This window comes from Photinus pyralis, unplaced genomic scaffold, assembly GCF_008802855.1.
Source record: "Photinus pyralis isolate 1611_PpyrPB1 unplaced genomic scaffold, Ppyr1.3 Ppyr1.4_unclustered_Scaffold788, whole genome shotgun sequence".
NCBI lineage: Eukaryota > Metazoa > Arthropoda > Insecta > Coleoptera > Lampyridae > Photinus > Photinus pyralis.
Window position 1 is genome coordinate 7,171 of NW_022172266.1, and position 12,950 is coordinate 20,120.

The 12,950-nt window shown below is 38.4% G+C and overlaps 2 protein-coding genes across 2 annotated transcripts; both read right to left on the bottom strand.

Moving 5' to 3' along the window:
- Positions 1 to 2,163: 2,163 nt before the first annotated feature.
- On the bottom strand, positions 2,164 to 4,480 carry LOC116182871. The gene is made up of 2 exons (XM_031503428.1): positions 2,246 to 4,480; positions 2,164 to 2,195 (listed from the first exon to the last, which is right to left on the bottom strand). The coding sequence occupies exons 1-2, from the start codon at positions 2,990 to 2,992 to the stop codon at positions 2,190 to 2,192; spliced, it is 753 nt and encodes a 250-aa protein (XP_031359288.1). The 5' UTR covers positions 2,993 to 4,480; the 3' UTR covers positions 2,164 to 2,189.
- Positions 2,992 to 4,394, bottom strand: LOC116182873. The gene is made up of 2 exons (XM_031503432.1): positions 3,095 to 4,394; positions 2,992 to 3,008 (listed from the first exon to the last, which is right to left on the bottom strand). Exons 1-2 carry the CDS (start codon positions 4,392 to 4,394, stop codon positions 2,992 to 2,994), a joined length of 1,317 nt encoding a protein of 438 aa, XP_031359292.1.
- Positions 4,481 to 12,950: the final 8,470 nt, after the last annotated feature.

Below are 12,950 nucleotides of genomic sequence, written 5' to 3' on the forward strand. Positions count from 1 at the left end.
CCTCTATCGCATCAGAATCATCTGCTTCATTACTTGATATGCAAGGTTCGCAAGCCTTTTTGGAACAATACAAACACCTACCACGTATATACGTTGAGCGCATGATAAGAGATACGAGTAATGCAATTGACACCACCTTTGGAATTCATTATAATGTCGAAACGGATAAGTGGAGAATGGGCAAGACTGAGGTGACGATAGATGACGAAGATTTGGTCATTAACGGGAACCGGTACAAAGGTACTGCGGGGCTATACGAACTTATCATCATGAATGAACCGGATGAATCGCTAGTATCCAAGCAGGATAGAAGTAACTATAAGCAGATAATAATAGCAACTCATGTCGCACGGCGCAATTACGACCCCACAGAACAGATTCGTGGCAATAAGAGCAAAAAGTATACGCTTATAATAAAGCCTCTACTAAAGGAGGAGGAAGCGGCGAATAGGGGGCGTGCGAAATCGGGAAGCGGTATTACTCTATTCAAGGAACTCGACCGGCCGATCGAATTCAAATACTGGAATAGCGTGCATGAATTGATTAGAGACCTAGAGGTTTTATGGGGTGAAAAAATGGCAGGCAACACAGGAGTAAAAAATGATATAATATCAATCGTGGAAGAGCTGTACGAGGAGGGTTACATACAAAAGCCCACGCAGCGATTTTTACGTCAACTAGTATAAATACCCCATTTCCGTCTTCCCCGCCTACATTCATCATGGATAAATTCGGACGTTCTCATACCCATGCTCAATTTGGAAAATTGCTAAAGACAAAATTTTCCATTACCGACGATACTATAAATGTGGAACGTAAGAGACTAAGTAATGTTGAGGATCCTATTGAACGTCATGATGCTCTAACCTTACAACATTACCTATCAACAAGACTGGATCTCAATGGAAATCGTTTGATGAATGTGGCCGATCCAGTAGACGATGGCGATGCCATAAATAGAGGATACTTCATGTATTACATGCAGATTGCGAAAGTACCTGTAGACGGTCTTCGTAATTACGTGGAGGCACTAGAGGAAGAGTTGAAGGCGGTCAAAGCAACCCTACATAAACTAATAGAGGATGCAGCAGGTGGTGAACGAGTTACACAAAGCGGCGCGCAAAAACTTCCCCCGTAGACGTATCATCATTAAAGGCTTCGATGATCTTTGGCAAGCAGATCTAGCCGAATTTATACCTTACGCAAAAGAGAATAAAGGCTACAAATACATATTGGTAGTTATCGATTGTTTTTCAAAATATCTATGGACGCGAGGGTTGAAGACTAAAACGGGTGAGGAGGTGACAAAAGCCGTACAGGCTATTTTCAAATCTACGAGACGCAGACCGAAAAATCTACAGACCGATGCCGGGAAGGAATTCTATAACAAATCATTCGCCAAATTGATGATGCAAGAACGCATTAATCACTATTCCACGTACAGTACGAAAAAGGCTGCACTGGCCGAGAGGGTTATAAGAAGTATAAAAAACCCCTTGTACCGGCAGTTTAGTTTACGTGGAAAATATGTATGGATAGATGCAATCGAATCGATCACGAGCGAGTACAATAATCGTAAACATCGAACAACGGGGATGAAACCGATCGAAGTGAAGGCCGATACAAAGCTGGACGCCTACCGCCACATCAAGCTCTTCAACAAGAGATATCGTTTTAATGTTGGCGATGTTGTTCGAATTAGCAAATTTAAATGTATATTTGCGAAGGGCTACACACCCAACTGGTCTAGCGAACTATTCAAAATTGTAAAAGTACGAATAACCAATCCGGTGACGTACTTATTGGAAGACATGAATGGAAAACCGATTTTGGGTGGATTTTATGAGCAAGAGTTGCAAAAGGCCAAATATTCAGATGTATATTTGGTTGAAAAAATACTCCGCCGGAAGAAGGATAAAGTTTATGTGAAGTGGTGGGGCTTAGAAGAAAAATCTTGGATCGATAAAAATGATATAGTTTAATATTGTAATTTTTTTTTATAAATAAAAACAAATATTTTAGAGTGTTTTTTTTTTATTGTTACGTTTAAGGAATTCTCATAACCTATCTACTGCATCTAGTGTTGATGCTTAAATAAAACTCTATATATGCAGGTGCTATTTTATTTTCCATAAATATACATTTGATAAAGATATTTGAAAGCTCCTGGATCGTTGCACTGGTTCAGCTTACAGCTACAATTATAAAAAATTAATTTTTCAGCTTCTCACTCCCGATACACTACCTGCTCGTAGCCCCAAGGAAGAGTGTTAATGCAGTCTGGTTGAATAATCCGCTTATCGTCGTGCGGACTAAGGACCACTTTATTCTGTTTGATTGTAAATACAGAATGCTTTTTCGATCTGATGAGGTGCTGATGACTCTTTATAATGTCGGCATTAAACAGTGAGTTCTTGTAATCATCTATGGTGATTGTCTTAATACTCGCTGCAGTTGATCCCTTAGATTTTTTAACTACATCTTTTGTATCTACGCGATAAGCGTACATTTTAGCGCGAAGACCAACAAATTCCAGCATAATTTTGCCATTGCTTTCGTCCTTCATTAGACCGGGAACCTTTTTATTCACTAGCGGTATTCCAAAAACGTTATCGCGCTCATAACTGGACGTATCGAATAGATGTATATCCTCCTTTATCATCGACTCGTATATGTCGGGTACGTTGGTGAACGAGTAAATCAGACTGTCGGTATCGGTGTATAAGAGTTTAGCGTTATTTTGGAATTTAGGCAGTACGTAATCGTAATGGAAATTGTAAAGGAACGTTTTGGAAATGTCTAGAACCGCAAAACCCACATATATCGGTTTGTTGAGGAACACCTCTAATCGATTCATTTCAATAATGACCATATCGTTATCAAATAAGGTGCAACTATGAAAATTTGGTTTTGCAATGCACGCCATTGCTCCATATCTTCCCTCGTAGCGAGATACGAGACGTACATCTTTATATTTCCTTACGTTCCCCATTAATTTCCCAAACACACTGTTGACCCATCAATTTGAAAAAGTGTATTTCGAATTCGTTTTTTGCTTGCTTTCTCATGGTCGCATTTAAATCAACGTACGTACGTAGCCACGGCGATTGCTTGAAACGTAAGACGTGATGTATTTTCACTAATTTTAATCCGTGTCGGACGTACAACTTTAAATTCCGATAATGGACGACGTAGTTACGTTTCGCGTATAATGTCAGCAATAGTTTCTTTAATTTCGAGCCTGGGGGAATTCTATGTTCGGGAGCCAATGGCAGCTGACTGTGGGTCTTATGAATATGATTGGGATAGTCAAAATCGCATTCTAGAATGTAGCCAATGTCCGAATCGTCTGGATGATTTAATATGTCTAGCGTTTCAAAGTTTTCTACAAACGAAAATTCTCCGCATGGAAGCGGCTCACACATTGTGCGCCCATAAAGCGAGTTTACGTCCAAGTACATTAAGTAGTTCGTAGGGAGGTTGGGATCGTATCCGCTTAACATATATTTATTGTTCGCTTTAGCATATCGAGTACTACACTGAGTTACACCGCCTCGAGTTCCACTCTCGATGAAAAGAATTTGATCGATATCGGTTAAAAGTTCCAGTTTAACACCCGTAATTTTTAACATGGCGTCAAATGCGAGCCCTGGAGCCGTGTAATAGTGCAAAGGATCCAGCTGATACGTTTGCATGCAAGTGATTCGGAAAGTTTCGAAAATATCGGCCAAAAGAAGCACGTCCGTTTTTAAGTAAGGATCGGAGTATTGACCTAAGGTTTGAATGGAAAATACGCGCCACACGTTTGAAGCGTGCTCGTACTCTTCGTCAGTAATGTCCTCGTTATGTAAATGACTAAAAAATGCATCCTTTGGCGGTAAAGCGGTCTCATCTAGCTTTTCCCAACAATCCAAATATTCGTAGGGGAAAACACCTTTTCTCGTTAGCAGATTGAACTCGGTGTCGTTACGACTATAGGATTTAGTGATAGTTTTCTGTTCGTCACCCAAGTACGCTGATAATTTATCAATACTACTACTCATAAATCGGAACGAGTCGATAAATCGAAAAGAAATTTTTGTATTGTCCACGTATTTTGTAAAAGAGATGTACTTTTCTTTGTTTAATGGGAGCAATTTTATGTGGCCCGGTAAACCAGTGGATAGTTCTCGAATAAAAAAATGCGCATCGTAACCGCTTAGATTATGAAATACGACGGGAATTACGGTGCTATCTTGGTAGTTTATGTTGCACCGAGAGTGTGAAGCGCCCCTATACAGACCTCTGCCCTTATGATTATGGTCCCTACAGCGAATGTCCCCATCCACGAAAGGTTTTTCACAAATGTGACAGTGCGTGGCATTCTCGAAATCTTTGCGTTGCTCATCACTCATCGTCTCCATGGGAACTGGGTTGTTAAAAATTGTATTCGTCCAAACTGCAATGTCCCCTAATTGTTTAATAAACCATTGAATGCAGTCTGCGCCCCGATACAATGAAAATTTTGAAAGAGACTCATCGTATGAACATTTCAGATAGAACGCGATACTAAAGGGTATGTGTTTCTGGAATAATTTCGTACAATCATCGTTGTTGCCAAGATCGCCATCGCATTTAACTAGAATGCTTTCAAGGTCAGCGTAAATAGCGAACGGGACCTTCTCCTTGTACGCGTAATGCGCAAATTCTAAATATTTCTCTGTTTCGTTTGGTACCCTAGCAGCGCACTCGTTTATTTGCTGACAGTAGGTAGAGTGTTTCGCAAGAAGGGCGCTGGAGGAGAAATGGTTTAAGCATACATTGCAAAAAAATTTCTTATGACCCCACTTCGATAGTTGCGAAGATAATAAGGCCGACATATTTTTAATCCAAGCAAAATGGTAATGAGTTCGCGGACTGTCTTTGGAAGATAATACTAATAAATTTACGGTGCGAGGAGCATTGCGGTTGCTACTCACCATGAATGGCATAACACGCTGCTTTTCGACACAGTACAAATTAATAGAGAGATTGTTCAATTTCTCAAACTTCTTTACATCATTAAGCTTAATGGGGAATTGAATATTGCCACGATTTAACACGGTATCGAAATGAGGATATTTTGACACCCTATCTACATGATTGTTCGCCGGATACAAAGCCGAAACTATTGCCCAAAGAAAGCAAAATTCGTCATTATTTTTTACATTAATAACCGCATGCTTTCGAGCGATAAATTCTGGCGTTTTAATGAAAGTTGAAATACCGCCCCTTATGGGAACGTATTTGTTTATGTTTACTTTTAAATTGTGTATTTCCTGTAAAGCGAACCCGGACCCTTCTTCCTGATATAATGAAAGCTTATTCTGTAACCTATCGATCACTTCATTGTCATAACACTCGCGCAAATCAGTTCCCCCGTCAATAATCAAATTTTTCGTTGCAAACGTTTTCAAAGTGACATCGAGATTTTGAGGATTAATGAAACTACATACAAGAGCGACGTTTACTTTTAACATTGACTTACGTGACATAACGCTTACCTTTTCAGTGAAAATATCGTAAGCCTTTTGCAAAAAAATTAACGGGTCTTTGTATTCGAAATTCACAATTATACCAGTTAAAAGGCGAGATTTAAAACAGGAGTGCACTGAGCGCCAGATTAGAGGACGCACATTACCATTACCTAATCCACCACCTTGAACGTTACTTAGCTTTTTCTCTAGAAGCAATGCATAATATTTAAGAAGTGCCAAATTTGATTCTAATCTAGCCGGATTTTCATTTTTATTATATATTTTATTACTAAGAGCTTTTTCTACTATGGAAACATTATCACGTAAAATTGATAAATGACGAACAATCTCATCCCTATGTTTTAATAAAGAAATACACTCCCGTGTCAGATTTACGATCCGAGTGCTCATTAATCCTACCGGATGATACCATATTTGCACACGCCTGTTACGTTGCAATGTCACTGCACAGATGTGCGACTTGCACACGTTTATCTGTTTGAACTGAGGGTTCACGGGTGTCTTTATATTACCATCCTATGAGTCATGGTTTTTTCCAAGAAGAGTGCCTCCTTTGTTCTCACTTCTCAGAATGTTCTATGAGTCATCACCTTTAACCTTCATTTAGTTCAGGTAAGCTCCTTAGTTTTGACAACAACCACCCGGTTGCAGAATAGTAATTGTGTAATTATTAAACAGTATGAAGTTTCGATGAGAGAGACATGGAGAAATTAATTTTTAATCATGCTTATGCCCTCCGGAGACACTCTATGCGGCATTTTCATTTATTGTAATTTTTGTTTGGTTTTTGGGGACGTTAAACGGGGAAGGTATAGATTTGCGTCTATTAATTGCACGGCATGTGAAACTCCCGCATGAAATGGTGTATATAAAAATATGTTTCTAAATCTTTGTTTAGCGATGCAAATAGGGGTCTAACTGAGAAAGAATTTTATTCAAAAATGCATACGGTCATTTTTTCAATAAATATTTTTATACAATAACTAAAAATTGCATATTTCTGTGAGCTGCCGCTCGCGCCTCCCCTGTAACTTTAGAACGGGCGCCTGCAATTATTCATCCTTGAACGCCTTATAATTATAAGACTCTGATGTATCAATGAAAGTCATGAAACTTTATAGTTGGCATTATACAAATATTTGCATGTGACAATTTTTTATGGTAGACATTTTTCACATGTATGCAAAACGCCTCTTAAATCCCGAACAGTGCAAAGGGCTATTTTGATCAGCACTTTTGTGTTGCACATCGCCTTCCAAGAACTAAAATAGTACAATGTACAAAGTGTCTTTTGTTTTGACCGTTGTTCGCAGGAAATTGCAGGAGCAGTTCGTATCTTTACGTCATCGCCCGATTTTCCTCAAACGCAATTTTTTCTAAGAACACCATTTGAGCATCGAACTAACTTACAGAAATAAAACATGCTACGTAAACGTATGTAAAATGTTGGGCAGATATGAAAGTCAATTTCGAAGAAACGAGAGAAGCTTTGCTTATATCATTTTTAAATCATGCTAAAGAAGGCAGTATTTCCTACAAAAATGTCCTTGATGCAATCTGGTTGCGGTTAAAAATTGTTGGACTTGAAACGCCGTTCCAGGAAAAAATTTGAGTCTTCTTAGCCTTGTAATTAAAATCGTACCTAGTAATTTTTCGCTAAAAATCCCCATAAATGCCTGTATTATAATTGAAAATAGACCCAATGCTTTGGAAATGTTTCATTAGTGAGATTATGAATGCGATGAACGTTATCGCAATTCTCTCATTTCCATTAGTTATTTTTAGGAGCAGGTACGTTCTTGACGAACACAAAGTCTTTTGCGTTCCCAATAAGTTTACTAAACTGTAACAACGAGAAAACTATTGGATATGACTGGAGAAATGTCATTTTTAATCGCGCAAATTGTTATCCACACTGTTCACGTAAAATGTTTGTAGCTAAACATGTCCTCAGTGTGATAAATAGGTGCATTTTTTTACCTCGAATCGTAACTATAAGCTAATAACGTATTAGCATTGAGTAAAGAATTTATTTATTCAAGCCTTCAAGCGATAGGCGATGTTATACCTAATTAATTAAATGTGTTTAATTAAGACATAATTTTTTATGCAAAATGAAATCAAATTATTAAAATTTGAGGTGCACGATTATTCGTTCTTGAATCCGTATAGGTACTCTTCTTTTACCTGAATCATGAATGCATTTATCTAGTTCGTTAGGCATTTCTGTGAGCATCCGTCATCGCATACGATTCTTAGAATTGGTACAAGGTGCGTACTGCATCCAATTTCAATGTATTTACCCTGACTGTTGCAAAGGGTGTAAGAGGTACAATCGATTAAACGTTCTTGAATCGCTTTGCTATGCATATTTTCAACTGGTGCTGCACCGTTATCAATACAACACTAACACAAGCTGCATGTGAAATAGTTGCAGCTATTTTTAAACGACATGGATGTAATCATGAGAGAGCGACCACTCCACAACTAAAGTACCTATTTTCTCATGGGCTGTTAATTTTATTTCGAAACGCTAGCGCAGTTCAGAACCACTCAATCCTAGTGACTTTTCTAGGAGGATTTTAGTGTGATTTAGAATCACCCGTACACTACCATCGACAAGAACCCTCAGGCGCAAACCGAATTACTTTAGCTCGGACGCAAACCTTCGAACTTTATCTCGAGCACAAACCTTGACAGCACAGGCGCAAACCTCGCTACCACAGTTCAGAACCCCTCAATTCTAGTGACTTTTCTAGGGATTTTCATTTAGTCAGATTTAGAATCAGCCATATATTACCATCGACAAGAACCCTCAAGCACAAACCGACTTACTTTAGCTCTGACGCAAACCTCCGATACTTTATCTTGAGCACAAACCTCGACCCCCTTGACGTTAGCACAGGCGCAAACCTCGCTACCACAGTTCAGAACCCCTCAATTCTAGTGACTTTTCTAGGGATTTTCATTTAGTCAGATTTAGAATCAGCCATATATTACCATCGACAAGAACCCTCAAGCACAAACCGACTTACTTTAGCTCTGACGCAAACCTCCGATACTTTATCTTGAGCACAAACCTCGACCCCCTTGACGTTAGCACAGGCGTAAACCTCGCTACCACAGTTCAGAACCACTCAATTCTAGTGATTTTTCTAGGGATTTTCATCTAGTGAGATTTAGAATCAGCCATATATTACCATCGACAAGAACCCTCAGGCACAAACCGACTTACTTTAGCTCTGACTTTGAGAACGCGTCAGCTTAGACTCACTTTAGTTCAAGACACAACCCGCGTGACCTACAACTCTTAGCTCGGACACAAACCTCCGATACTTTAGCTCAGACGCAAACCTCGATCCCTTCACCTTGACGTTAGCACAGGCGCAAACCTCGCCAGCAGAGTTACAAACCTAGTTACTTTTCTAGTGACTTTTTGATTTAGAATCGACCCCTATATCACTAGCAGAGTTTCAACCCTCTCGAGTGACGCAGAGTTTCAAACCTAGTTACTTTTCTAGTGACTGTTAGCAGAGTTTCAAACCTCTCGTGACCTTCTAGTGACTTTGAGCAGAGTTTCAAGCCTACACATGGCCTTCACTTTTGAGACCCCAAATGACCTTGAACACGCGTATGGGAATTTCAATGCAGGACCTGGCCCCAACACCGAGCGCAATAACCCATGGGGTGACTAACCCAATGGCTTAGCACACGCGCAGTAGTTCAAATGACCTTGGAATTGGTGCATGCGCAGTAGTATCAAATTTGGAGTTGGCGCATGCGCAGAACTCAAGGTCAAAGTGGTCCAGGATCGGTGTTGCTCTACTACTATGATCGTCTAAAGTTGTAGTGTGACACGACACGAATGAAATCAAACGCGTTTGATTTTTTAAGCGTGAATTTAGTCGTGACGTTGTCATATCAGAGCTTTTTTGTAGATGTGGTGCTATACCTTCGAACATTGATAAATCCTCAAAAATTTCATAACAGATTTCTCAAGCTTGTTGCTTGACACCTGCGGTGTCGCATTTTTATTAGTTGACAGTTTTTCTCGTCTAATTGCTAGGCAACAGATTTTCATTACCTTAACAACCCAAATTTACTCGGTAAAATACAAACTTCTTGTGCAATTCTAAGTGATAATTGCAAGTGTGGTAATTTCAGCGATTATTCAATGCGATTATTCAATGACATTTGTCAAACTTCGACCAGTGAAATGTCGCGAAATTTTTTCGTATTAACCGGACTTCCACCACTTCATTTAGTTTGGTCACTTATAACGAATTATTTTGTAGCACAAAAGATCGAATAGAATTAATAGCAAGTAAAGCAACTTACGTAATTTATTTTGACGTTTGGTTTATTAGCGTCATGGAAATAATGTCATGGGTTTCGGGATTATTAAGCGGCAGAGCAAACGATGCAAGCTTTATAGAAAAGTCGATGGTGTCCGTCTGTCCGTGAGCACGATAACTGTCAAACGCTTGAACCTATTCGGTTCAAACTTTGCACAGTTAACATATAATATAGGTACCACATGTAACAAGCCTATTGAATATGGGTCAAATCCAATGGCCCCGTAGGGTCGCACCGAGGTGCTCTGCCGCTTTTTTAGATGCTCTTTAGGGGTTTATTTGATCTACCAATGAATTTTATCCAGAACTTAATGAAGTATTTATGGTCAGTAATGTATAACTACGTACCTGTCTTTCGAATAAACTAAACACCATTTTCATTATTTGGCATTTTATGTCGTGAAGTAGCTTTCGTATGTAGGAAATAGAATCGATAATTCAATCTAGTTTATGGATTTCCATCAGTATAGCTCGTAACGTCAATTTATATCCTATCGCTGTGTAGTATTTAGAAAGCTCATGGAAACTCTAATACAATGAAGCAGATACAAAACAACATCGAACATAATAAGTCAAACGTAGCCAAATAGATTTAGGGTATTGGTCCAAACATGCAGGTAGATTCGAAGTAATTTGTTCCCTTTGAAATGTGTCTAGTTTATATTTAGGCAGTATAGCCAGTATAGTCAAAAGAAATTAAATAGTCAAAATAGTGTTAAAAGCGTAGGTAGGTTGTGAGATCACAAAAAATAACCGCACTCACGCACCCTTACTGATCCCTACTGGCGTTTTTCTAATAAAACTGTATTTAATACCCAAGCCGTATCAGTTATTTACAGCCTACACAACATATAAAACGGATAAATAAAACGCCTACCCTAACACGTAAATTGTGAGCAAGTGTTATATACCTACCTAAATAAGCTTTTACTACCCGTTTGGTAAAGCGCAGAATTGAGTAAGTACCTACTAAAAACGGTAAACATGTTAGGGATTTAATGGGTCTAAATTAAGGCATATTCTATTTTACCGCCATATACATGAAGCTCTGTCTTAAACATTTTACACGGGGTGTTGATTACATAAAATATTTTACATTATTAGCCAGGTAAGTGAGTTTTTACTGGCGATAGGAGAAGTTGACTGGCTAGCCGTCAGGAGAGCCTGTCATCTCCTAGAGCCAGTAAAAACTATTACCTGGCGTATAATGTACAATATTTTATTTGTTACTCATTTGTAAACAATAGTAAACGTAAATAATTAGTTCTTAAATTGATCTTGAAAAAATGTCTAAAATATCATGTTATCCATGTAACAGAGACTTCGCATTAATTCTGGCCAATGAAATTACTAGATTACTAACTTGTAAAATTTTTACAGGTCAGCTGTCAGTTTTACAGGTCAGCTGTCAGTTTTACAAGTCAGTAGCGTTTAAACTTGACGTTTACCCGTTTGCGTTTTGTCTTGTTAATCAACGTTTACAACTGAGTAACAAATAAAATATTTTTCACTAATGTGCCGAAAATGGATCGACCTGAGACGGACCTTCAATGGAATGCCGCAGATTGAGTTCAACCATTGAATAAAACACTATTTTTATTCAATGGTTTAACGAAAACTAGTCAGCAAAACACCGTGAAAACAATTCTCACAACGGAAGAAAACCGTACAATTTATTTGTACGGTTGTCGTTATTCATACTCATAAATATAATATGAATGATGTAGGTTAATTAGATGTAAGTAGATGTTAAATTGTTCCCCTAAATACTAGAACCGAACAGTCTTTAATACGTGGATGTATGGTCGATTTGTGTAACATTTTCAGTGGAGTTCAATCTTATATGGGGAATTGCGAGGGAATTGCGCTCGATTTGTGCTGATTTTTACGTTGTATCATTGAGTAATTAAATCCTAATCCTTCACTCAACGGTTGTATTTACGGAGTAAAATTCGATTCTTCATTATTGTTTGTGACATGTTTTATGAAATACACTATTATCCTCAGTGGAAGTAGTAAGAAGAATAGTGTGCACAAATCAGATTACACTATTATTGGGATGGTGCATCGCAATCGCAATCGACCTTATAGCGTATAGGTACATCACAATACAATAATATAGTGTAATAAATTGGGGGTCCGTGAAGTGAGCTGGGCATGAAAAGCACAAACAACGGATTTAGGTTTAATCGTTTGTGCTTCGTTTGTGCTCGTTTGTGCGTACAACAAAAGTCAGCAAAACCAACCATACAAAAATTATGGGCAATTCAAAATGGTCAGCTGACTTCACGCACGAAATTAAAGCACAAACGACGGGTTTAATTGCAATCGTTTGTGCTTCGTTTGTGCTCGTTTGTGCCGTAAATGTTAATGAAGAGAGAGTTTGCTTTTTGGTGGTGGATATTTCATTGGCGACGAGGAGTTTTAATAATAAAGATCAGGAAAATGATGCATGAAGCCTTTGAATATAAAATTATTCAAAGATGAAGTACATTGACGAACGAAGTATGATATTTTTCAAATGAGACAGATTAATTTTTCTGAACCATGTATTTTTGTGAAATGGTTACCAATTACATTCGCATTAAAATATTAATCAGATTTTATACATGCACACACAGCACACTCGCAGTAAATGTATTATAATTTTTAACCCTTATATGGAACCTAGTTGGCATTTTAGAAACTACCATCATTCCGAAATTCGATTAAATTTATTCAACTGAATTAATTATTTTTCATTGTCGCTAATAAGCCGATAGCGATTTACACTTGCAGCATAGATAGATAGCACTTAACTATTTACTCGGCTCATTTTTAGCGAATTTCCACAAAAATAAAAATGTCCTCGTGTGAGATCGAAGGGACTTCAGCGCATTTTTGTGCGGCAGATCATCAGTATTCTATTAGCCACTTTTGACTGAACCATCAATAAAAGATCTTGTCGAAGGCTACTACATTCACTCGGTACCCGCTTCCCACTTTCCGCGTGCACCCGCAATTCGCGTTTGAAGATTTGACTCCAGCATCAGTAAGATCACAGTTAAATCTGTGGTAAGACCGTGTCAGGGGCTATCAC